This window comes from Xiphophorus hellerii, chromosome 18 (genome assembly GCF_003331165.1).
Source record: "Xiphophorus hellerii strain 12219 chromosome 18, Xiphophorus_hellerii-4.1, whole genome shotgun sequence".
Taxonomy (NCBI): domain Eukaryota; kingdom Metazoa; phylum Chordata; class Actinopteri; order Cyprinodontiformes; family Poeciliidae; genus Xiphophorus; species Xiphophorus hellerii.
The window spans coordinates 3,495,753-3,523,222 of NC_045689.1; the positions used below are offsets into that span (position 1 = coordinate 3,495,753).

The 27,470-nt window shown below is 35.9% G+C and overlaps 1 protein-coding gene across 1 annotated transcript; it reads left to right on the forward strand.

Moving 5' to 3' along the window:
* Nucleotides 1–15,319: 15,319 nt before the first annotated feature.
* ppp5c (protein phosphatase 5, catalytic subunit) lies at nt 15,320–26,117 on the forward strand. The gene is made up of 13 exons (XM_032544845.1): nt 15,320–15,440; nt 17,171–17,412; nt 19,492–19,639; nt 19,724–19,845; nt 19,928–19,993; nt 20,505–20,603; nt 20,762–20,867; nt 21,813–21,955; nt 23,250–23,337; nt 23,782–23,822; nt 23,908–24,086; nt 24,458–24,539; nt 24,646–26,117. Exons 1-13 carry the CDS (start codon nt 15,380–15,382, stop codon nt 24,706–24,708), a joined length of 1,440 nt encoding a protein of 479 aa, XP_032400736.1. The 5' UTR covers nt 15,320–15,379; the 3' UTR covers nt 24,709–26,117.
* Nucleotides 26,118–27,470: the final 1,353 nt, after the last annotated feature.

Below are 27,470 nucleotides of genomic sequence, written 5' to 3' on the forward strand. Positions count from 1 at the left end.
CATCATCCAGTAGCATTAGCCCATGTAACAGCAGTGTTTTTCTGAAATAAGTGATGGTGGAGACAGAAAGAGGGAACGATCCTCCGTGCGTCAGGGAAAAGGCACGCTTTGGTCTGGCATTCAGAATCCTGAAAGTATGATTTGTAGCCGTAACTGAATGTTTTGCTAATGTGGTTTTGCTGCTTTAATTTAGATCAATCATCTTAAATACTTTCTCAACCACTGATTTTCATCATGCTTATTTTCCGTATGTAATAGTTTTGCTTTCGGGTTCTTTTTCCTGCGCTTCAAGGCGTCGAACAGATAAATCAGACTTGACAACAGCTTCCACATGGATTTTAAAAAAAGGAGGGAATAGTAAAACAAAACCTGGATTTTGACAGTATAATTAACTCACTAATTAGCTTTTTCCCTTTAAAACCGGAGTCAGTTAAGTTGGATGTTTGCCACTGCGGTCCAGTGAAACAAAAAAAGGGTGATATCTGCTTCTTTTTTTTGTAGTAACACCTGAAGAACAGATGTTTCATCACCTCGTGTGGTCCTCGTTTTCGCCGCACCTACGCGTAGATCTGGAGCTTTCTCCTCAGCCTGGCCACCCAGGAGAGCAGGATATGAACTAATACTTTACAGTAAGGAACTCCACTCCCTAGAGATAAAAAAACCGAGGCGCCCGGTGATGAGTCTGGAAGGTACCCAAAGGTCTACCAACAGTCAGTGCTAACCTGCAGGAAAGTCCACCAGCAAAAGCAACAGGAAAAGGAAACTCTCCCCCCACAACATCCTGGATGTATTTGTGCTCCACAGCTAGTACTGGCACGCTTCGTTTAGGACACAAAAGCATCTGCGTTCCAGTTTCTCCAAGTGTGAAATTATTTGGCGGTTGGGAAAATAATGGCTTCAAAAACACAAAATCTTACCAGGTATTTTTGTCTAGTTTCTGGTGCAAATGTTTTAACTTGAAATCAGTGACTTTTCAGCAAGATATAGTAGCTAATTTCTTAATATTAAAACACAACATGAGAAAAATGGCTTGGTATAAGTAAAATAATCTACCAGTGAATCATTGATTAAAACAAGCTCCAGTATCCTGCTGATTAGTTGGGATTAGTTATTTTCATAAACATTGACTTTTTAAAAATCAACATTAAGGAATTATTGTCTTATTATTATTGTATTTTCATCAATTCAGATGAAACAAAAACTTTTTCATCAATATTAAGGAATTATTTACTTAAAACAAGCTCCTATATCTTACTGAAATTTTGATTTAAAAGTTAGTTTTGTCTTATTTCAAGTGTAATAAAATATTTGTGATGGAAACCAGACCAAAAATAGTTGGTCAGATTTTGTGATTTACACATGCAGTTGAAGAATTGTATGTTTGTACGCAAACAAATTTTTTAATGTAGATTTTGTTCCTGTAAAATGTTTGATTCTGAGATTTTTGCTTTTCTTACTTCAAAACTTTGAGACTTTCATTCTACAAATTACTGCGGTATAACGCAAAAACTAAAAATGTTACAGAGTATTTTTAGTCTAGTTTTAAGTGCAAACATCTTAATACACTTCAGATTAGGGATGAACAAAATGGCTGAAAAATGGAGTACAATACAAGCATTTCAAATCAGTCGATATCGATAAATATTTATTAATTTTTTTGTTTTAAATATCTGAAATACTGCCAAACCTTTCCTGTTTTATCCACAGTTTTCACTCCACACCGTTGTTTTTTACTTTTAAGAGGCACAGTGGGGAAACATTAAACTGCTTCTGCGTCAGTTACTCAACAGGCTGTTGCTAGGTAACCAAAGAGTGAGTGAATTAGTTGGTGTCAACCAACCTAGCTTAGCTAGCTAGCCATGAGAGGCTGAGCTGTTAAAGTACATCTACCAGTTCTGAATCGGAGTTCAGTGGATATTCTACATATTGAATATTCTATCAGATCTATTACATATTGATCACACTGTCTATCGCTATAGATATTGTGATTGATTTATTGCCCAGTCCTACTTGAAATAAGACAAAACTAACCTACAGGTAAGTTTTCAGGAAATATAAGAGCTTGTTTTAAGTTACCAATTCCTTAATATTGATGAAAAAATAACTAGTTTTACTGTCAGATTTTTTCCCCACTTATAGCAAGACATTTTCCCCATGTTCTAAGTGAAATAATCTTCCATATTTTCATCACTGTTAAGGAATTACTAACTTAAAACAAGATCCATATTTTGCTGAAAACTTACTTATAAGTTAATACACTTGAAAAATGACAAAACTAAGACATTTTCACTGGAAACTGGACAAACATAATTAGTAAAATGTCGTGTTTTTGTTGTGTAAAGCTTGTTTCGAACCCTAGTCTGGCCTGCTGATGTCTCACCACTTCATATTTGAGCTTCTCACACCATTTCAGACGATTTTTCCTGCCATCGTTCTCTCAATAACCTAGCCTCTAAGCTGCCTGCAGGGTCGTATTTTTCTTTCATGTCCTACAGTCATGAAATGGTCAGAGTGTGTCGAACCAGACAGCCTGAGTCACTCATGATGCTGTGTTTGCTTTTTGTGGGAAATCTTGACCATGTGTCGTTCATTGGTCATAAACAGGAGAAACAGAGGCTGTGAAGTCAAATAAACTGGCCGCAACATGTCGCCGCTACCGTCAACTGCTAAACGGGAAAATAAAACAACATGCCAGATGAAAGGAGAGCGGCTTCTCTGCAGACTCAAGGTGGGCGTTTCTAAAGAGCAAACACTGATTGGATTGTTCCAGCAGCTGAAATCTGGCAGAAATCACTCATCTGCAGTGGCTGCAATAAAAAGTTAAGGTTATGGATACACTTTATTTGTCTCATGGCGAGTGTAAGAGACTTTATTTTTGTACTTGTGTACATTTTTATCTCGTTTTTGTTCCTTTTTAACTACTTATTTCAGTCTTATACTATTTCAATAACCAAAACTGACTTTGTTTTAAACGTAATGGTAAAGTATCAACATTTAGGCCTCCTTATAAGCCTCTAGATATTCAACCAGTACAACGAAATATTAGGGGAAAACTAACAAAATAAAATGTAAAAAATATTACGAGAATGAAGTCGAAATAATAAAAGAATAAAGTCATGGTTTTATGAGAATAAAGGCTTCATATTATGACTTTATTCTTACAATATTAAGACATTTTGCTCATATTATTACAACTCATATTAGGAATTTATTCTTGTAATCCTATGACTTTATTCTTTTTCTTAGTATGGCCCTAATACTTTGTCATAAAACAGTGTTATTTACACTGATGCTTTTGTTTTGAAATGTAACCAGACATTCTCTGGTGTATGCCAAAAAACTCCAAAAGTTTACAGTTTGTGAGAGAAAAAAAAGAGAGATTAATTTCATATATTTTCTAGAAAGTACTTGGAGATGTTTGACTTTTAGAAATTTTCTGAGTTTCAGAAATCAAAAATGTCCATCCTTTTGAGCTCAGAAATTTCCAAGTTGTTTCTAGAAAAGTTCAAAAGTTTAAATAATACAAGAATAAAGTCGTAATATTACGACTTTATTCTTGTGACTTTATTCATATATTATTACAACTTTATATTTGCATTATTTCGACATTATTCTCATATTACTTTATTTTTGTAATATTGTGTATTTATTTTCGCAATACTATTACTTTATTTTTTATTTTATTTTATTAGTGTTACCCTAATACTTCGTCGTACCTAAAATCCCACCGCAAAATAGTTATTTATGTTGATGCTTTTATTGTGAAATGTAACCGGACGTTCTCTGTTTAGAGAGGCGGTAAGAGAAGTTAGCTTGTCCGCTAATGTCGGACAAGCTAACACGATCTGCCTGCCGTTATTAAATCTTAGTTTAACTTACCCACAAGTGTTCCTACACCCTTTGTTACAACAGCAAGAGCAAAAACATAAAATAAAAGTTTGATGTCGTATGAGAGAGCTAGCAATATTTAAAAAGAGAAAGAATCGAATGACAGACGTTATTCCGTTCGGACCAAAGCGCAGGCGCACAGTTCACTGCGGCTCTGCTTACGTGCCGCTGTCACTGATAAATAATCCTCCTGATTGATGGGCTCAGCCGGTGGACGGGTCTGCCTCTCTAGCATGCTAGCACAGCTGTAGGATGTGGGAGTGACAGAGTTTACCTCCAGGTGAGGTTAACACAGCTTTAAAGAAGCACTGAATACAAAACTATCAATCAAGAGCCTGTAAATGTTGGAGCTGAAAAGGATAGAAAGAACATCTTGGGTTACACAACAGCGGCCACCCATGACGCAGCTTTTTATTGCTTTCTGGCAAATATAAATAAATCACAAATTAATCCAAAAATTACTGACACTTCCATCTGGTCTAACATCGTATATCATAATGGATACAAAGTGTTGCCAAAAAGTGTAAAAACCTCTCTAACTTTCATTTAATGCATTTTATTGGGATTTTATGGGATGGAACAACAGAAGTAGCGTATACAGATGCCTTTTTGGCAAACTTTTGAATATTTTGTACTATGTATTGTACATTTTGAAATACATAAACAATAACGCCAACAAGCATGTGGATGATGAAAAGGAGAGGACTTAGGATGGAACCTTGAGGAACTCCACAGATAATTTTATTCAGCCTAGATGTGCAGTTACCTATGGACACAGAAAAGGGTATTTTTTTTTTAAAGGTTTTTTCTTTCTTTTTTTTTTTTTTACAGTGAAACACCACAAAACCACCATCATTTCACTGCAAAACAGAATCCTACCAAGTATTTTTGGTTTCTAGTTCAAGTATCTTACTACACTTGATATAAGACAAAACTTACATACAAGTAACTTTTCAGCAAGATACAGTAACTGTTTTAAATCAATAATTTCTTCGTACTTGTTCCACTCGCAGATTATTTGACTTATAACAAAATGTCTAGTTGTAAGTGAAATAATCTTCTAGTGAAACCAGTACTTTTTTCATCAATATTAAAAAATTATTGACTTATAATAGGTTAGTATTTCTTACTGAAAATTATTTGTAAGTTAGTTTTGCTTTATTTCAAGTGTACTAAGATATTTACACTGGAAACAAGAGTACAATATTTGGTAAGATTTTGTGTTTTTGCAGTGCTGTCCATACAACATGATTAATGTTGTCCTTACACTGCAAAAACACAAAAACTTAGCAAGAATTTTTAGTCTCATTTCTATTGCAAGTATCTTATTACACTTGAAATAAGACAAAACTAACTGACCAAGAATCCTTTCAGCAAGATAAAGATAAAAAACTTGTTTTTAAGTAAATAATTCATTAATATTGACATCTTCATGGCAGGAGTGGCCATGAAGTTGGATCATGTTACCAGGTGGGAGGATGAATAGGTGGGAACCAAACACTGAACCTTGGGGAACACCCTGGTGTAGAGGGGCTACAGTTTACATAGATAAACTGTTACCAGTTTATGAGGTAGTACTAAAATGGAGCTAAATTGGGGCCATAAAGTTTGTTCAAAAGAAAAAAGAATCGAAACTTAAAAATTATTTTGAAACAGGAAAAAAAAATTATCTGAAAAGTAGTTTTGAAAATAATTCTCAGTTTCCAAACTTTTTTTTTTGTTTCATTCTTTTCAGTTTCAAAATAATTTTCAGATAATTTTTTTTTTCTTTTGATTAAACTTCCTGGCCACAATGTAGCTCCATAAACTAAAACCAAGACAGTAGTTTGAAATATAAAAGTTCTAATTCCACTGGCTTATTATAAGTGCCAACAGAACTAGAACTTTTTCATCAATATTAAGGAATTACTGACTGAAACCAAGCTCCTATCTCTTTCTGAAAAGTAATTTTTAATTTGGTTTTGTCTTATTTCACGTTTACTTAGATATTTGCAAAAATATCTTGTAAAATTTTGTGTTTTTGCTGTGAATTTCTAGATTAAGATTAAACTACACGCAATTGGACTCTACTTACTAATTAGACAACTTTAAAAGGAAGTTGGTTGGACTAGATTTTATTAGAGGAATCTGGTTAAATGCATGCTGCACTTTTTTTTAGATCGGTCTGTCTCAGGGATTCCCAACTCCAGTTCTTTAATTCTCCAACACACCTGAATTAAATTTCTGAATTCATTCGTTCAGCTTTGTTGACGCCGTGTAACGAGCCGTTCATTTGATTCATGTTCTCATAAAATTCTGACAAAATACATCGAGGTGTGGGCGTGCCGTAGTGGTTAGCTCGACCCGTATTTGGAGGCCTTGAGTCCTCGACGCGGCCGTCGCGGGTTTGACTCCCGGACCCGACGATATTTGCCGCATGTCTTCCCCCGTTTCCTGTCAGCCTACTGTCATATAAGGGACTCTAGAGCCCAACCCTGGAGGGATAAAAAAAATAAAAATACATCGAGGTGTGTGATTGTAATGTGACAAATTGTAGAAAAGTTCCATGCTTTTTGGAAGGGAGTGTACAAGCAGTTCTGGAAAACAATGTGAGATCATTGGAAATGTTTGCTATTCTTGGATTAATTCGGGTGTTTGTTGTCGCAGGGAAATGAAGAGTTGCATCGTGGGTGGCCACTGTCTATTAATACATCCCGGATGTCACCATCTTTCTTTCCTTGTGCCCACACACGTCAACCTTTTCAACTTGAACGTTCACAGCCTCTTGATTCATGCCGTCTATTTCACATCTTCCAGTTCCGTCTATCTGTTGTCCTTCGTAAAAGTTTCTGTCGCTCTCTCTCCAGCCGCACAGGCATGGGTTTGTTTGCCTGAATTTCTCATTTCCTGTTTGGGGCGTGTATCCCATCCCTTGCTCTCGTGCCCAGCACACATCAAACACAAAACTGCTGCTGGAAAAAAAGGAGAAGAAGAAGAAGAAGAAAGAAAAAGGGAGGCAGGGGATATGCTAAAGGCATATAGCTCTGAGAATGATGGCTAAATAAGATGTGAAGGTGAGTGGTGGATCGGAAAATCTTGACCGATGACACGCGGAAAAATCCCCCAAAAGAAAGTGGAAAAAAGGAGGTTGTAAATGCAAGGTGGTTATTTACTTAGAAAGTCCAAATAAGGCAAAAAAAATCCTCAGAAAGATGAGCTCATCCTGCAAGATGGCTTTCTTATCCTTATCTAACTTTTGAGGAATGTGAGCTGATTTCACTTCCCATTGTAATCTGCTTTTATTTCGTGTAATTATCTGTTCAGCCGGTTCTTTTTTTAAATTTCCTGTGGTGCCAGTCAGTTGAATGAGAGAGCTGCTTGAAGTTAAACAGCCCAGAAACTTTGTCCTCCGGTCTGCTTCACATTTTCACCACGAAGAATCAATTACAGTCAGGCTGTGTGTGGGCTCAGAATCAAATATGGAGTCATGGTTTAAGAGGCTAACATAATTATCCTTTCTTTATTAGTTCAAGAGTCCTACTTGACTACTTCTTGGGGAGAACAAATAGATTTTTAAAGCATTTAATCATGCTAGTGACTAAATAAACTGAATGAAATCTACTTGAATTGATTTATAAGAAATGTATTAAAATGTAGAATAATATGCAGTTATGTGTCTAAATAAACTGAATTATAAAGTGCTGGTTTTGAATAAAATTTATAGTGCTGGATCATAAGTTTACATGCAACAAATACATTTTTTTTTTCTAACTATCTGAAGTTAATTCAAACTAAACTTCTCTTGTTTTCAGTTAGTTAAAGTCACCAAAATTATCTCTATTTGGAGGCCTTGAGTCCTCGACGCGGCCATCGCGGGTTCGACCCGACGACATTTGCCGCATGTCTTCCCCCCTCTCCTTCCCCGTTTCCTGTCAGCCTACTGTCATATAAGGGACACTAGAGCCCACAAAAGACCCCCTGGAGGGGTAAAAAAAAAAAAAATAAATTATCTCTATTTGCTAATTGCCAGAAAACCTTGCAAAAGGATTTTTTATAGAGATTATTATCAGGGATAATTTTCTTTTAAACTGTATGACTGGGGACAAACCTCTAATAAAGTGACTAGTTGCACATCACAAATGTACGCAAAACTTTGTCAATATTCCGCTGAAATAAACACAATTGCACAATTGCGGTGTTCCCATTAAACAGGAAATGCAATTAAAAATCACACAGAAGTAAGTTCACACAAGAAATTATTAAAAAACATGAAGCTCCATCATTCTCCAACTACTTCCTGTCGTCTTCTTCTTCGTGGTTTCCACCAGTGGCAACACCCGGTTGTTGATCATGTGACTTCTGTAATGCGAAAAAAAGGTGTTTCCATTGCATTTTTGAAAAAAAAAAAAACTCCTCAACCTACTGCAAATTTTTTTAAAATCTAAAAATGTAAGTTTTTTACAAAATTGCTGTGTTTCCTTTAGGCAAATTTATTTCCGAAATGTCAAATTGTGCAATTATATGGTCAATAGGAACACGTTTGAGTTAATTGGTTACGCAAGAATATTGACTTTGCTGTCTATTCACCTGTTGCATGGAAAAATGACTTGTTATAAATGAAATAATCAGCCAGTGGAACTAGAACTGGGTTGCTAGGTAACGGGCTGGGCTTGGCTGGGGTTGCTAGGTAACGGTGCAGTGGAATATTCTACCAGTCAAACAATATTTAGGGCTTACTGACTTAAAGCAAGTTCATTTTTTTGCTTAAAAGTTACTTTTGAGTTAGTTTTGTCTCATTTCAAGTGTACTAAGATAGCTAGACTAAAACTACTTTGTAAGATTTTGTGTTTTTGCAGCACTGTTTATCCAATATGATACTATTGATTCTCTCCTTTTGCTGCAAAAACACAAATATTTTTTGTCTAATTTCTATTGCAAGTATATTAGTAAACTAGCTTACAAATAACTTTTCATCAAGATATAGGATCTTGTTTTAAGTAAATAATTCCTTAATATTGATAAAAATTTACTTCCACTGGGACATAATTTCCCTTAAAGCAAGACATTTCCCTATAAGTCAAATAAGCTGCCAATGGATTTGCACTAGGAAGTAGGTCATAAATATGTGAGATTTTCTGTTTTTAATATCAGTAAAAAAATAAACATTTCCAGTTTCAGTTAGAGGTTTTTATTGCGTGAACTCGAGGTAACAACCTTATTTAAACCCCCAACAGCCCTGCAAGAAATGTAAACAGAAGCTGAGCAAAACATAAACATGAATGCTTTCTATACGCTCGTCCCATCCCCACCCTGACCGCTCTGCTTCCAAGACACACAGAGCTTTTAATGTGGAAAGGTAAAACGGCAGCAGGTATGCATCGAGTTTCTTTTTCCACTGACTTAAAGATTCCAGCTCCTCGTTCTGCTGACTGAACCCCTCCGTGTGTCGTGTTAACGCCGGCGGATGGCTAACGCCGATCGCTGGAACACAGACATGGGATTTTGTAACATCCCAGATCTTGAGCAACCGCTGCAATTTGTGAGTCAGAAACAATTGGACGTAAACGCTGGATTACTTTTGAACTTGTAAATGCAGTAAAGAAGAGGGTGGAGTCCTTCTTTTTTTAATTCACAATTTATCTTTCGTTTGGCTTTGAAATCTCTGCCCTGCCCCTAAGAAAAACATGTGGTTCAGATAAGTGCAACCCCCCCCACATACAGATTCCCTGAAGTCAAACACTCATTAGTGAATTACTTGGACAGTTGGGAGGGAGGCAGAGGAGATTGTTGCTATCTCTGCCAGGATTAAGCAACATTTAAAAGGGTGGAGGAAAAGAATTAGGGTCCGTTTCCTCATTACTGAGAACTTAAAACTCTCACAGATCCTTGCAAAAGTCTTCATGCTAATAAAACCTTTTCAAATGTTGCCAAAACAACAAACTTCACCGTATTTTATTGGGATTTATTGAAATAGATATGTGGTTTGAAAAGGATTTTAAAAGTGAAATAATTGATTCAGACTTTTGTTTGTCTTAAACTGAATCAAATCTAGAAGTACACTGCAAAAACACAAACTCTTAGCAAGTATTTTTGGTCCATTTTCAAGTGCAAATATCTTAGTACACTTGAAATAAGACAAAACTAACTTACAAATAACTTTTTAGCAACATATACAAGCTTGTTTTAAGTCAATAATTCCTGAATATTGATTAAAAAAATATGTATTAGTTCCACTTTCAGGTTATTTCAGTTATGATATGGGAAAAATTTATTTTTATATCCCCATTTTTTGGACCAGTTTTCATAGTGTAAAAAAACTTCATCCAGATTTTAATGTTAGTTTGTTGTCAGTGGCTGAGGAGAGGATATTAGGGTTTATGTGTTTATCATCTGCATCTCGACTGCTCTCTACTTGACAGTTTTGTTCCCAATGGCCACAAGTTTGGACAGCACTGATTTAGGGGACAGAATACAAAAGCACTCCACACTTTTCAGTATCATTTTCATAATTCTGTGTTCTCACGCAAAAGTCCCAATAAAATTAATGCAAGTTTGTGGTTCTAACATGACAAAATGTGTAAAAGTTCAAGGGTCATGAATACTTTGCAACCTACAGTAAAGCCTGTAAGATAATAAATAGTAGAAAGGTCTGGAACAAGCCCATGTAACCAAATCCTCCAGTCTCTCTGAGACTTCATCATTCACTGGCGCTGGAATGCCACTCACGTTCACCCTGACCTTCATCTGCTTCTTTCTCCGGTTGCTCGTATATCTCCGTTCGAGTTTGTTTTAACTTTCTCAGGACCCCTCCAAGGCTCATGCATTGCCCCCCACGTGAGGACAGCCCTCCCCGGAGCCTCTCTGCTTGCTCTCCGTGAGCCAAATTTCCTCTGCCAATCCCCCTCCCACACCGTCTCACCCACTCACTGTCTGCGTTTACCGAGGCTGGAACGCCGGCTCGTTCCCAGTCGGCCTTGTTCTGTTTTCCTTCCTCCCACCGCCTCCCTCTGCGCTCTATGGCAGGCCTTTATGACATAAAATATGCTGCACTGCGCTTACGTTCTTATGGCGGTGCATTAGGGACATTCTAGACAGAAGAAAACAGGAGAGGTAAGTTTATGCCAAACGAGATTAAGCTCAGAAATTTTCTAGAAAAAAACTTGAAAATTTCTGGTCTTCAAAGTTGAAAATTTGCAAGAAATCAGAAAATTTCTGATAAATCTCAGAAATAAAATTGGGGATTTCAGAGTTTAAAAAGTTGAAAATTTTCTTTAAAAAAAAAAAGACACAAAGAAACCTCATTGTTTTTAGATTAATCCAACAATCTAAAGACAATTCCACAATTTTTCTGGAAAAGAAAAATTGGTCTGATTCGTTTAGATTAATCACATAAATTTTCTAGGAAAAGGAAGTGGAAGTTTGCAAGAAAAACTCAAGAAATTTCTAGAAAAACCTCAAAAATCTCTAAGTTGGAAAAGTTTAAATTTTTTTGACTTTTGAAATGCAGATAATTTTAATATCTGGAATGAAACTACCACAACAGAGTATTAGGGCCACGCTAAGAATATTAAAAACACAATAAAAGTACAAGAATAAAATCACGGTATTTCAAGAATAAAGTCATAGTATTACGATTTTATTCTCATATTATTTTGACTTTATTTTCATAATATTATGACTAATATTGTAATTCTTTGTTGGTTTTACAAGTAGCCACATATGGCAGGCCGTTTTAATATACAATCAGTTTTGTCGGACTGTCTGTAATTTACGATGCAGTATTAGGGCCATACTAAGAAAAAAAATTTTTTAAGAGAATAAAGTCATAATAAACCTTCTTCTCATATTATTCCAACTCTATTCTTGTGATACTGTAGCTCTATTTTCAGAATATTATGATTTTATTCTCATATTGTTTCAACTTTTTTCTCGCAATAATGTGGCTTTCTTTTTGTAATACTATGACTTTATTCTTGCATTATTCACTCCTTTTCCTGCAAAGCTTTGACTTTATTCTCATATTAATTTGACTGTAATCTTGTAATTTTATTTTATTTTATTTTCCTGGTGTGGCCCTAATATTCTGTCATAATTATGTTATTCAGATAAATTACTTTCATTTTGGTCCCTAAAATACCAAAAAAAAAAAACGTTGTAAATTACGCATAGCTAGACAAAACCAATTTTATGTTCAAACAGCCTGCCATACAATGGCTACTAGTAAAACCACGGCAGAATTACAAGCTGCACGGCTCAGAAAGAGTGACGAGTCAGGGGGTCACTCGCAGCGAGAGAAAGTGGACTCACTCTCTGGGGTAAGCTTTCATACGACAGGTCTCGTAGTGAGTCACTCCAGTTTTCGCCGTTTACACAGTGACATCTCACTGGTGAGTCACTGGACGAGACTGGACTGGACAGCATCCTCTGTGACACACACACACACACTCCTCTGGAGTGTGTTTCATCATTTGAACTTCTAACCCTAATCACAAAAATATACCAAAACCACAAAACCCCAAATCTGCAGAAGGCATGTCTGGATGCCTTCCAGCCACAGAATGTTTGACAACAATATCTGAGGTCTAAGAAATAAGAAGCAGCTTTTCAAGGCTGAATGTGTTTCTTCTTAAGGTTGCGTGATGTTTTTGCAGACCAGTAATGAGAGGCTGGATGTGCGTCAGATGCCATGGTTGGGTGAGTAAAGTCGTGCACCTGTGCCACGGTCACGTTCTGGTTTCATTTGTGGCCGTTGCTTACGGCGGGAAATTTCCACGCAAACGTCTTACAACCTTGAAGGTTTTTAAAAGACGAACAAAGTGAAACTGAGACCCGGTGTGACATGAAACACAATATTTAGTAGCAAAAATCTGTGGCTCTTGGCCTGATTTTATGCGGTTAGTCCAGGGGTGTCCAAACTTTTTGCCACACGGGCCAAAAATGTTCAGGCAAAAGCAGTGCCAGGCCGAGAAAATAGAAATTAACCAAAATCATACAAATAAATTCGTCTAACTTTATTATTTTTGTTTTAGGAAATGGATTTTATTCATAGTAGAGCCAAACAGAAAAAGCTTTTTCTGTATCAAAAGAAAGAAATGTAGTTTTTTATTCTTGGTTATAAGAACAGAATTTTTGAGAAGCTTTAATAATTTCAATAAAAGCAGATTTGGGTCCTGCAAAGTCACTTCTTATTATAAAAATAATAATTGTTTTTGTAATGGAAATTGTATCGGTAATAATTTTACACAAATCAACCATCAACTGGACATGTCACATTGGTATCATTCTTAAGCTACAGTTTGGAGCCACAAAAGAAATCAGTCCAAGGGCCACAAAAGGCCCCCGGGCCACACTTTGGACACAGGCTAACCCCTAGCACCTGCAGTATAGGATTATGCTTATGGGCGCCAAAAATCCAGGGGCGCCATATAAGAGGCAGACAAAAAAAAAAAGTAACTTTAACTATTCTTTTAATTTTCTAACATTAACGATTTTACACTAACTTAGCAAAGAATATTAAATATTCTTTTTTAATAATATTCATATTGAATTTAGCTTCCCTCCTTCTTTTCCACTAAATGGTTGGTTCCTTCCAGCTAAGCTAATGCTATAACTTAAAATTTAAGTTGCTGCAGCTAGTTAGTTAATAAGGTGACAGTGGTTTGTTCAGATAAATTAATTAATATAATCATAAAAGGGAAATAGGGAGATAATAATTGAGAAGCACTGGTCTAGCTGCTTCCAATTTTGGTTTATTTGTTTGGTTTTGTATTTCTTTGTTGCTCAGTAGATGTAATTAAAGTTTCCAAACCTTTTCTTTGTGTCCCATCACTATTTTATGCTGTTAGCCAAATAAAATCTCACCTATTGCTCCAAAGAGATGCAGATTGAGACTTTTGATTTGTAATCAGAGTAAAATTATAATTTCCCTACCATTGAACATATTAAGTACAACACAAAGTAATTGTCATTTTATAACCAAGCTTTTATAATCAGGAGACTTTAATTGAAAAGTACTTTCTAATTTATTAAACGTGGCTAAATATAGCAAGCATTTTGAAAGAAAGGAACCAAATCCCTTTTTTTACTGCTGATAAACTTGTTCAAATTGAGAACTAGATGCCTTTCTTTTAGCACACCAAATGTACAAAATCATTTTGGATCTAAACGAATAACATCCTTTTAAAAAAACAAACAACATAAAATACAATCTGAACTGAAATTTGTTGCTGAAAAGGTGCTATATAAATAAAACTTCTCCTTCTACAATCAGACAACTTTATTTACTCAATTTTATTTTTATTTTCTTGGCCTGCTAATACTTGTCAATCTTGCAAAGTTTGGACACCCCTGTTCTAGAATATACTTGGAGAAAATCAAAGGTGTAATTCCAGACATGCCTGTTCATAATTCACTTCAGCTCATAATCGGCTGCTAATGATGAACACGTAACACGTTCAAACATTTAATAGTATGTGTCATTGCCTTTATCTTTTCCTAGTAACTTACCATGAATGCAGCTTACTTTATAAGGATGACTAAAAGCTTAAACAGCTTGGCTACACGGGTATTTCCAGGGACTTTGTTAGGCTATAAATAATCGCCTTACGCCTCTATAGTGGGGTGTATACTGACCCCTGGTGGTTGAAAAATGTTTTTTTCAAATGGAAAATAATTGAGCAAATTTGTTGCTTTGTTGAGCAAATTTAACCCAACACATTTGTTTTTCTTCTTGAATTAGGTCTTTGTATGAATAAACAGAAAATGTTTTAAAAATGTAACGTAAACAGATACAGACTTACACAAGCATATCACTAATAGTAAAAAAAATAAAGTAAAGGATGTAGAACTGCAAACAATATCTGTGATAATCTGCAGCATTATTTTGTCATCCTTGTGTTGATGTTTTTTATTATTTATTTGTTTCCATTGATAATCATTTAATTTAGGACTTACATAACTATAAATAATATGTTTTGGCGAAGATTTCTCCTGTTGTAGTTTTTTTTTTGTATAATAATGTGCTATGAAGATTTGTGTTCTGTTTCGACCTTAATATTTACAGTTTCTGTCAGAAGTTTGTCATCAATTTATCATCCAGTGGTGGTTTTTGAGCTATTTGGGCAGCGGTTAGAAAATTAATGTTTACTTATGATTTTGAAGACATTCATTACATACTATTTCTGTCATTTAGCAAATAGAAATCATTTTGTTAATTCCAACTGACCTAAAACAGAAGTTTGGTCTTATTTAAGTGGGGCAAAAAGGTGTTTGTTACTTTTTATTCGGTGATTGTAGCCTTCTGTAACCAACAGTATCTTTTATTTACAGTTGAATTTGTTTTATTTACGTAGCTTTTCCATATACACGTTTGTATTAATAAAAGTGTCCTGCCCACATTTTATAACTTTCTTTTTTTACAGCTGAGAAAGTTTAGATCACACGGGAAAAAAATAGAAACAAACGCCTTCGTTTACGACCTTTGCGACCATCGGAATACGGCAGTGAGAAGAAGATGGCGGAGGTAACAAATGAAGCAGAGCTACTCAAGGAGAAGGCAAATAAGTTCTTCAAAGGTAAATCACAGGACCTGTCAAGTCTGGGATTTATTACAGGAGATTCCCACCGACTACCACGTCACAATTATTTATTTTTCTGCTCTAATTTTACGTCATTTCCCCTCAATCGCAGCAGGATTCAGATGTTACGCAGAGCTAACGCTCACTTTAAACTCCATTCATTCGAACAGCGGTTAGCCGTTAGCTCCGTAGCTGTCAGCGTGTTCTGGTGAAACACGCCGCAACCGGGTCAGATTTAGAACCTGAAGGGAAGTGATGCTCGCCTCGGACTTGGGGTTTGGAGCAGTGAATGGAGGCAGCGTTGCGGGGTTCAGTTGCGTATACAGGGAGACAAAAAGGTAGAACTGCTAGAATGTTCTGGTAACGTGTTTATAAAGCGGGGGATTGCCGAGCCTTCCTAACTTCTTGCCAGTACTCTCTTGTCAATGAAGCATTGTTATTGTCTTAAAATGTAAGCTTTAATTAGGCTAATTTGTCATTAATACACTGTAGTAGAGAAAATGTCAGTTTGGACATTGCTTCTAAGTCATAGATTTCTGATTTCCTGATTATCAGAGTTGGTTTTTGCTCTTTAACTTGCTTATAAAGTGACTTCTTTGACTAACAAAACAAGTCAAAGTCCTACACTTAATCCTTGAACTGCTGACACTTTTCTACAACTTTACTTAAAAACATAGTTGGGTAATAATTAGTGACATTTACCTGAATAAAAAAGTACTAATATGAGTGGATTTACTACCATGTTTTACTTCAGTAACATTGTATCGCTACTCTTACTTTAGTAAAATTTCTAAACACTTTAGCCACTGTGAGTAACTTCTCTGAATGAAAAACAAATATGTTTGAACCAGACAAAAGCATACAATTAATATTAAAGTTTATGCTATTTTCTATCTGCTCAGCCACGTGAAAGTCAATAAGATACAGTTTATATATTGTCATAAAAAGTACTTTATCCTGTTATAACACACACACACATATATAAAATCTACTACAGAATATAGTTTCATAAGTGTTGTGCAAAAGAAAAATTATTTCATTTGGAAAAGTACATTGCACATGACCTACTTAAGTTATGAGTCACCTTTTTTGTTTTTTTACAAAATACTTGAGCATTTTATTAGAGGAATACATTTTACTTGGGTAAAAAAATCTATGTGCTATGTTTTCTGCTGCTTTCTACCAGTTTATATCATGATTTAGAACAGTAATTCTTCATGTTTAAAGTCTTTCATTTGACTTTGGACTGATTATAATTCCTCATCACCAGCTTGAGTGTTTTTGTTTTTAACTTAATCAACCTCCAGAGTAACTTTAACTCAAAAGATCACCCTAACACACATAAAAACGCTGTTCAGTGGGTAGAGAATCCAGAAGTTTTACTCAAGTAAAAGTAAAAAGTACAGAGTGGTAAAAAATACTCCTAGAAGTAATTTTTTTTCAAAAAAGTTACTGAAGTTAATGCAGTTGAGTAAATGTAGCTAGTTACTAACCCATCTCTGCAATTATTTCATTGCAAACAATCACACACTGATATTGCATTGCTGGCATATTTGTTATGTATTCCTTGAAAACAACCCACTACTACATTTACATCAGACTTTTAAGAGATCCCATCACAATTTCATTCTGTTTTGAAGCTAATATTGGAGCCCTGTGTTTATCATGAACGAAATTTTTCCTCTCGTTGTTTATCTAACCAACATTACGATTCCTGTTTTTCCCAGATAAAGACTATGAAAATGCTATCAAGTACTACTCAGAGGCCCTGGAGCTCAATCCATCCAACGCCATCTACTACAGCAACCGCAGCTTGGCGTACCTGCGTACGGAGTGTTATGGCTACGCCCTGGCAGACGCTACGAAGGCCCTGGAGGTGGACAAGAACTACATAAAGGGATATTACCGCCGCGCCACCTCCAACATGGCGCTGGGCAAATTCAAAGCTGCACTTAAGGACTACGAAACGGTAAGAAACTAAACATTATTATTATGTTAGGGTCCCAGACGTTATTGTGAGAAATGATAATATTGTTGTTTTGAGACCATTTCAATAACGTAATGGAATAATGCAAGAACACATTCTCAAATATCAGTAAATATTATCTCCTAATGAACATTTAACACCGGAGACATTTAAAATATCCAAAATAAAGAAACAGAACAGCAAATAGAAGGAATTATGAAGTCAAAGTTGGTTTTCAACAAAAGGGATAAACACTGAAGACTTTTGTCCTTTTGGCAGAAAAAGAGAAAAGCAATAAATAATGCAAATGGAAATTATTGAACTTGTTTTACTTTATCAATGTAAATAAATCAATGTAATTGATTTATTCCAGCAGGGCTAAGGTTTGTACACGATAACAGATTTCGACTGACGATAAATTGTCCCAGAAATATTATTGTTGCGATAGAACAGTCAATAATATTTTTGCTTTGAGGCCATTTTCAAGTAATATAATGGTAATAATGCCATAATAATGCAAGAACATGTTTTCGTAGTTCAATAAACTTCAAATTCTAGCAAACATTTAACACTGGAACTGCAAGACGTTTTAAATATTGAAAATAAATAAATAAAACAACTGAAAAAACAAAATTAGTTGAGACGAAAACACCAGGTTGAAGACTTTTATCATCAGGTTTTTGTAGAGAAAGAGAAAAATGATGAATAATGCAAATAAAAATGTTTGAGTTTGTTTTAATTTATCTTGCCATTAATTGATTTATTGCTTATTGTGGCAGGCATATCTTTAAATCTATAGGATATGTATTTTACTCACTATTAGGATCTTATTTTGCTTTCAGTGATAGGTTCAGGTTTGCTGTAATAGATTGAAACACAAATTTTATACAAAGACCTCAGTAAATAAAAGATAAATTTTTTAACACTAATTTTATTTATTAAAACAAAAACTTAACAAACCAACTAAATTTTAATGAAAGTTTTAATTTTCATTAAAAACTTTTTAATGAAAGTTTTACATTGCTGTGGAGGAATTTTGACCCACTCTGCTTCGCAAAGTTATTCTGATTCAGCCACATTGAACAGCCTGTTTGTGGCCACACCACAGAATCTATATCGGATGTAAATCCAGACTTTGACTACACCACTCCCGAAGCTTTATACCTTTGAGCCCCTCAGAGCTGGGCTTGTTGACGTGCTTCATGAGTTTATGGTTGACAATCATGTATGCCAATGCACAGCTTCAGTTATTACAGCTAGACTCAGACCTGAACATTCAGAGACACAAAGAGACAGTTACAAAGTCAGCCTTCTGTCACCTGAAGAAGACTTTTAGGATTAAAGGAGTAAGATCTAGAAAAACTCATCCGTGCATTTCTGAAATCCCTACAGCTCAGAGAATAGACTTTAAAATACTGTTGCCAGTTAATAAAGAACTGAACGGTTTAGCATCACAATGCATTAAAGATCTGCTGTTGCTGTATCAACCTTCCAGACCTCTCAGGTCTTCTAGTCCTAGGTCTGCTCTGCATCCAGAACCAGAACCAAACATGGAAAAGCAGCATTTAGCTTCTATGCACCACAAATCTGGAGCAAACTCCTAGAAAACTGCAAAACAGTTGGAACACTGAGTTCCTTTAAATCCAGACTGAAAACCCACCTGGTTAGAGTTGCTTTTGAACCATAATAAATAAAAGATTTACCAACTTATTCGATGTGTATGGATGATTTTGATGATGGCACTCGTCAAAATGTAATAATTGTCACAATTGTTGAATGTTTTGATTTTATGATTGATTATTCTTGTGTTTTTATGATGTAAAGCACTTAAAACTGCTTTGTTGCTGAAATAAACTTGATTAACTGATTGATTGAACTTCCAGAGAACTGCAAAAAAGCCAAAACACAGTTCCTTTAAATTAACTGTAACTGAAATTGAGATCAATGAGAGAAATCCAAAACTGCGCTCTGAGGGGAGATGAGAATTGAATGGAATTGCATATGAAGGCAACCGTCAACCTAAAGCAAGTTAATAATGGAAAATGATAAATATTTGATATAATTTCCCTGTTTTAATGACAGGTAGTGAGGGTTCGACCGAATGACAAGGATGCAAGAATGAAGTACCAAGAATGCAACAAGATTGTGAAGCAGAAGGCGTTCGAGAGAGCCATCGCAAGTGATGACAAAAAGAAATCAGTCGTTGACTCTCTGGACATAGAAAGCATGAGTAAGTTTTCAGTCCCGAAATGCGAAATGGATCCAACATTTAAAATGATGAACAAGTCAGTCAAAGCTGATTTTACTCCTGCAGCCATCGAGGACGACTATGTAGGGCCCAAACTGGAAGATGGGAAGGTGACGTTGCAGTTCATGAAAGACATGATGGATTGGTTCAAAGATCAGAAGAAGCTGCATAGAAAATGTGCTTATCAGGTAAACGCACTCGTTCACTGATACCAAACAGCGCTCAGCCTGGATTTAACTCATCCCACTCACCTTCACTGTATTCCTACAGATTTTAATACAAGTAAAGGACGTTCTCTCAAAGCTACCAAGTCTGGTTGAAATCACAATAAAAGAGGTAAGATTAGGCTGATTTAACTTCACAGGGAACATAGAGGATTAGGGCCACTAAAAAGATTTACTTTAATCTCAGAATTCTGACTTTTTTCTCAAATTTTTAAATTTAATCTGACTTGAATCTCAGAATTTGGGCTTTAACCTCAGATTTCTGTCTTTTTTTCCAGAATTCTGAATTTAATCTCAGAATTTGAACTTTAATCCTATAGTTCTGACATTAATCTCATAATCTTGAGTTTATTCACATAATTCTGACTTGAATCTCAGAATTTCAACATGTTCTTATCAGAATTTAGACTCTTTTTTTCCCCCCCTAAAATTCTGATTTTAATCTTGGAGTAAGAGAGAATTCTAGGTTTGAAGTCACAATTCTGAGAAGAAAGTAACAGTTCTAAGATTTGAGACATAATTCTGAGAAAAAAGTCAAACTTCTTTTTGGTAGTGACCCTAATCCTCCTCCTTAGTCGCGTGTTATTTGGTGTCTACATAATATTTTGCTTTTCCACCAACAGACAGACAAACTAACGATTTGTGGGGACACCCACGGTCAGTACTATGACCTCCTCAACATCTTTGAGTTGAACGGTTTACCCTCAGAGGCCAACCCTTACGTATCCTTTCCTTTTTTTAAAAAAAAGAAAACCACAAACACGTCATGTTTTCTATTCATACCCTGTACAGTCGTTTTTCCTGGTTTGATCTATTTTAGTCGAAAATGCGTCAGGAGCCTCAGTTGTTGTGCGTCACTGACCTTAACCACAGCTTCCAGCTCTTCAATGGCGACTTTGTGGACCGAGGCTCCTTCTCCGTTGAGGTCATTCTCACCCTGTTTGGCTTCAAGCTGCTCTACCCAGACCACTTCCACTTGCTCCGAGGTGACAGCAGCTGCAGTAACAACTCAACCGCTTTAATGGCTGCGTCCAATATTCAAGTGTTTAAAGCAGTATTTCTCAAACTTTTTCAAACTAAGAACTACTTAACCCATTTAGCAAACAATCACAGACCACCTAACTTGAAATTGCAATAACACAGCATGTTAATATGTACAACCTGAAATGAAAATATTAGCCTCTTAACTCACTTATTGTTGTTTTCTTTATTCATCAATGCTCTGACTGGCCACATCAAAGCAATGAACACGTTCATTTGGTGCATTTTAAGATGTTTACAGATTCTGAAAGTGTGGATCCTAAAAACATTAATAACATTTTAGGGCTATTTGTAATTTAGAAGCACATTAGAAGTAACATATAATCGAGTTGCTCTGCCAGAAACAAAAAATACTCTTCTGTACTATTAAATATGAAATAATCCACCCATTTGTATCAATTGTATTTATCTGTCGTATTTAATTAATTTAATTGAAGTATTTTAGTTAATAAAAATAACAATAGCTGTTGAAGTGTGAGCAGAGCATTATAAGCAAGCAAAATCGTAAGAAACAAAGAACAGTTCTCACCAGCTGAGACTGGAACCGTTCACGACATAGAGCCGTTGAAAAGAATCGACTCTCTTGTGAACGACTCAATACTCTCAGTAGGTCTGACTCGGCTTCCTCTGATATAAATAGTCCTGACGTTGTTTTCTTTCCTCTGGTATGTTCAATTTTTCTTTAGAGTCACCCGGTTTTAAGCCACGTATCCATTATTATTTTTAGCTAAGCTAACTTGTAGCGTCGCACTTTGAGCTCACGTCTCGGCAATTAAACGGTCGTTTACATGCAGTACCCTTCGGACCACTAGGGGGAGCAGGGTTCTCTCAGCTTGAGAAAGACTGGTTTAAGGTGAAAACAGGAAATGAACCGATGTGTGTACCTGCAGGGAACCACGAGACGGACAACATGAACCAGATGTACGGGTTTGAAGGCGAGGTCAAAGCCAAATACACAGCCCAGATGTTCCAGCTGTTCAGTGAGGTCTTCCAGTGGCTTCCTCTTGCTCAGTGCATCAACAACAAAGTGCTGGTAGGTGGTCATAAATGTTTCAGTTTCACTGGATTATTATTATTATTATTATTATTATTCAGTTTGATTTAGGCTTATTTTATGTTTTAATTAAGTGTGTCTGAGGTTCAGAGTGCTTTTTGGTGTTAAGTTGTTTCTTATTATTCATTTTAGAAAAGTTAACTCACTACAAAAAAAAAACACACAAAATGTTACCAAGTATTTTGGTGGAGTTTCTAGTTCTAGTTCTACTGGTAGAATATTCTGCTGTGCTGTTTCCTAGCAACCCCAGCCAAGCCAAGCCCGTAACCTAGCAACCCATTTCAAGTTCCATTGGCAACTTGAAATGGGAAAAATGTCTTGTTATAAGTAAAATAATCTGCCAGTGGAACTGGAACTTTTTCATCAATATAAAGGAATTATTTACTTTAAACAAGCTCCTATATATTTCTTAAAGGTTGCTTGTAAGTTAGTTTTCTCTTATTTCAGGTGAAATAAGATATTTGCACTAGAAACCAGACCAAAAATGCTTGACAAGATTTTGTGTTTTTGCAGGGATGTAGTCAAAGTTTGCCGTACGTCGCCAAACCAGATACATTTCTCAGTCAGTAACAGAAATTAAATCTAACTCCTAATCATTTGTTGCTATTCTCATCCTTTAACTGTTGTCTGGTGATGAAATCAAAATATTCTAGGTGTTTAAAAACAGATACTGGAGGATCTGATGCGAAAATAACTTTAAAATAACTCTGACACTTTGCTTTTAAAACTCGCAGGGTTGGAATAATTTTTAAACTAATTTAAATAAACAACTTAATGCTTATGTTTGATAACTAGGATCAGTTGGAATGTATTTATGACTGAATTGAAATTATAAATTTTTTTTTCTAAATTAATGCAATATAAATTAACTGAATTGAATACAGTAGCCGCAACTTGCAGACAATTGATAATAACTATTCTCTACTGCATCCTTCTGTCCAAACTGGGCAGCCTGGTATATTTTAACGCCACATTAATTATAGGAAACAAGCAAAAACACTTTCTTTTTAGTTTGTTGCATAAAATCAGCAAGAAAACTGCAATTGGTGTGCCTCTAATTTAGATAATAATGTGTAATTTAATTTTAAATATTCAGTGAAACAGCTGAACTTTAAATCAATCTCCTATTAATTCAGAATTTTAACAGTAGTTTAAAAGAACACATTTTAAACAGTGTTCATGTGAAGACATCGTCAGCTTTTAGGTCCCAATATATTAATAAAAAAAACCCTAATAACTGCTAATGTTTTGATAATGTTGCTCTGTGTCTCAGGTCATGCATGGAGGACTTTTCAGCGAAGACGGTGTCACATTGGAGGATCTCAGGAAGATTGATAGGAACAGACAGCCTCCAGACTCGGGTTCGGCTAAACTCCAACATTCATTATAAAACGTCTAAAACAAAACACCTCAGAAAGTTATCTACGACGGCGTATCAGAGCCATTGTAGATGGAGTACAAAATTCAGAGTTTTTTCTTGCATATTTTCTACTTTTCAAACGCAGAAATTTCCCATTTTTTTCTAGAAAATTTCTGTGATGAATCTAAAAATTTCTGTTTCTTCTTGCAAATTTTTGACTTTTGAAACTTAGTCATTTTTAAGATTGATCTAAAATTTTCTGAGCTTTTCTCCCAAATTTTTGATTGTTCAAACTCAGAAATTTCCAAGATTTTTTCTAGAAAATTTCTGAGCTCAATCTCAAAATCCTTTGGCAGAAATTAACTCCTCCTTTTTGTCTTTTTGTCCGTCTACCACTGCCCTAACGCTGCCATAATTATCATACCTTCTGCTCTCCTTTCACCAGGTCCGATGTGCGACCTTCTGTGGTCCGATCCACAGCCTCAGGTGAGTTTGTCTCCGTTGCTTAACATGGACTCTTCCCTTCTCTACTGTTATCGAGTTATTATGTTGTCCTCTGTGTCTGGAGCAGAACGGCCGGTCGATCAGCAAGCGAGGCGTGAGCTGTCAGTTTGGTCCCGATGTGACGCAGCACTTCCTGGACCAGAACAAGTTGGACTACATCGTGCGAAGTCATGAGGTCAAAGCTGAGGGTTATGAGGTCACTCACTCAGGGAAGTGCATCACCGTGTTCTCAGCACCCAACTACTGGTACGTTATGGAACATTTAGCCTTTCATACTGGACATGCAGCTGCAGATATTTGAGGGTTTGATAATGCGAGAAAAGCTTAATAACACAAAATAATCCTAGAAATAATATATAGAAAATTAGCTAAATTATTTTTAATAAGTGCAGATCTGCAGAACACTTTTTAAGTTTTGAATCTAGAATAATTTACACATCCTTTTCAAATCTCACTTCTTTATTTGTTTATTTAAGTATAGCATGTTTAGGTTATTGTTGAGATGGTAAAAACTTTTTTTTTGGTCATTTTGACTTGAGGTGTGACAAAAAGTTTGGCCAACCCTGGAATAAACACTGCTGCTTGCTTCATTTGTCTGTTTCCCTGCTTTCCAACAGTGATCAGATGGGAAACAAAGGCGCATACATCCACCTCAGGGGATCAGACCTCAAACCTGAATTTCACCAGTTCACTGCTGTGGTCAGTATATTCTCTGACTGTTATGTTTTCTACAATACAATCATCAATTCTTCTTGTTGTCAGAACTTTCCGCAGGATTTACCTTTCTGATTCTCTGCCTCCACAGCCTCATCCGAATGTCAAGCCGATGGCGTACGCCAACACGCTAATGCAGCTGGGGATGATGTAGAGGCCGCGCGGCGATGACCTGCAGTCGCTCCCTTCCCTCCCAGCTCAGCCGCTCCGGGGCTTGGTCATGTCGTCGTTCCTGCTTAGTCTAAGGGGTTTCTCTCCCACACAAACGTCAGCTAGTTGTGGCGCAGAAACCGAGGCGTAGTTCTGATGGGAAGAGAGCGACCTTAGACGAGCCCAGTCCAGATTTCCTTTTTATTCCATCACGTTGTTTTTTTTCTTTTTCCTGGAGAATTTCTGTTGTCCATTTGCCTGCTTCATGCGTGCCATTACTGAGTTACGAAACCAACACTGCAAAAACACCAAATATTACCAAGTATTTTTGTCTAGTTTCAAGTGAAAATATCTTATTACAGTTGAATTAAGACTAAACTAACTTGCAAAATTATCTTTTGATAAGATATAGAAGCTTTTTTTAAGTAAATAATTCCTTAATTTAGATTAAAAGTACCAATTTCACAGCAGATTATTTCACTTTTATCACAGTAAAAATATCTTGTTATATGTAAAGTATCTGAAAATGGAACTAGTATTTTTCATTGATAAAGGAATTATTTTCCTAAAACAAGCTTCTATATCTAAGAGTTACTTGTAAATTAGTTTTCTTATTTCTAGGGTACTAAGATATTTGCACTAGAGTAGATGAAAAAGACTTGGTAAGATTTAGCATTTTTGCAGTGAAGACCTGTGGTTTTTAAAACTCCTGATTCTCTCAGCAGATGGCTCGAATTAGCTGGTTTGTACCAAAGATACGTAATGAAAATGATTGTTCAGTTTTAGCAAGAGGAACTTGTGACTCTGGATATTAGCATCCCCACGTTGGCCTGCATTCACAGTTAAGCAGTTTGCAAAACGGTTTATGGAGCCGCATGTCTGTCAGTGTTTCTCAAACCAACTTACGGTATGTTCGACTTTTATTTCAAGAATACAAAATCGAACTCTTTGTGATCTAAAAAAAAAAAAAACCCACTCTGGGTACACTTTTAAAGGTGCTGTTTGCCATTAGTGATGTATTTTGCTGGTACAGTTTATTTTGCACTTCTGCATTGCTTCCTGTTGGGGAAGGTACCGCCGCTCCATGTTTTCATCCTTCGTCGTTGTCGTGCCACAGACTCGGCAGCTCCTGCACAGTCCGCTCATCCAACTAGCTAGCTAGCGAACACTGTTGGCACTCTAGTCTTCAATTCATATTCAGGCTTATTATCCCATGTGTGAATTTCTGCATTACACAAAAACATCCAGAATACAATCCTGTCGTGAAACGCACAGCTATACTGTCTAACGGCCCTGAACTTTTTAGATAAATGAATACACTTTAGTGTATGTATATATACTGTATCATTTAAAGATTCTGTGTAATGTTTGGAGAAAATTATTGAATTAAAAAAAAAAAAGACAGTCCAGTGATTTTAGAAACAAACTGGTGTTTTTGTTTATAGGATGCTCGTTTTCCGTGTTTGAAATGTTTGTAGGGCTGCAGAGTGGAGCAGGTTCAGCAACAACACAAGGAAAACCAGGTACAGTGGATGGATGAAAAAAGATATTTACACATGTTGTTTAAAACGTTGTGTTTCCTGATGGCTTGGTGTCATTTTGACAGGAAGACATAATCAAAGTCTGGCATTAGATTCACAATGAGCTTAAGATGAAACTGACTGTAAATATTTGGGAAAAACAACTGAAAGAACCTGCAAACTGCTTTATCAACAGCTGATTTGGTTTATTAAAGGGGCAGTTTCATGTAAAATCGACTTTTTTTTAGCTTTAAGTAATGTTATAATGTTATTCCCTCGTCAAAAGCATACCTGGAGTGTATCAGGCATGTCTGAGAAATCCTTTAATCGCCATGGCAGCTGTGCAAAACGCCTTGGTGGGCCTAGCTCCGCCTTCAAGAAACGGCTCCTCCCTCCTCAACTGCTCACACTAGCCAGCAGCAATTAGCAAACACCTGGTGGAACAGCATATCAGCTGAGCTCATTGTAGGAGCTACTTCTTTGTGAAATGCTGGTAAAAAAAAATATATTTTTAAAGGGTTAATGGAGGAGCCACGTTGTGATGACTCCCTGAAGGCAGAGTTTCAGGAAGAGCAGGAGTTTTTAAAGAGACAGAGGCCCAATTTCAAGGCGTTAAATTAAAATGTCAAATTTCTTTTAAGTCATATTTGATATGTAAAGCATTTTACATATATTTTGTAGGCATTTACACAGTTACTTGATTGTTGTAAAATTGCACGATAGGCCTGGAAAATACATGATACTGCCCCTTTAAAGATTAGATATTTAAATCTTTTATTAAATACCTTATCTACAAAACACCACTTTAGAAATCAAATATACTATCAGATTTAGGTTCAAAACCTGTATGTTTTTGTTTACATATTCTGTCCAGAGATGGTTAGAATATCTACAGATTTTGCTCAAGAAAGCAAAACACATGTTTTCTCAAGTAACAGAATAACCAAACAGAAGAATTTTAATTTAACATTTAAGAGTTTTCATCAGACAAAAATGCTACAAGTAATTATGCTAGCATAAGGTAAAGTGATGATATATTTATTCCTTCAAATGGCGCGATATAGAAAATGACATTAGATCAAAGCTTGTGAATGAACAAGAGGTCTCACTTCAACATAAACGGTTAAATAAAAGTAAGCGATTTCCCCCAAGAAAGTTACTCAAGTAACTGTAACTAGTTACTATCTATGTCTGTTAGCATCTCAAACTAATGTCTCAATACACTTTCGTTTTAGCCGTTTTCAAA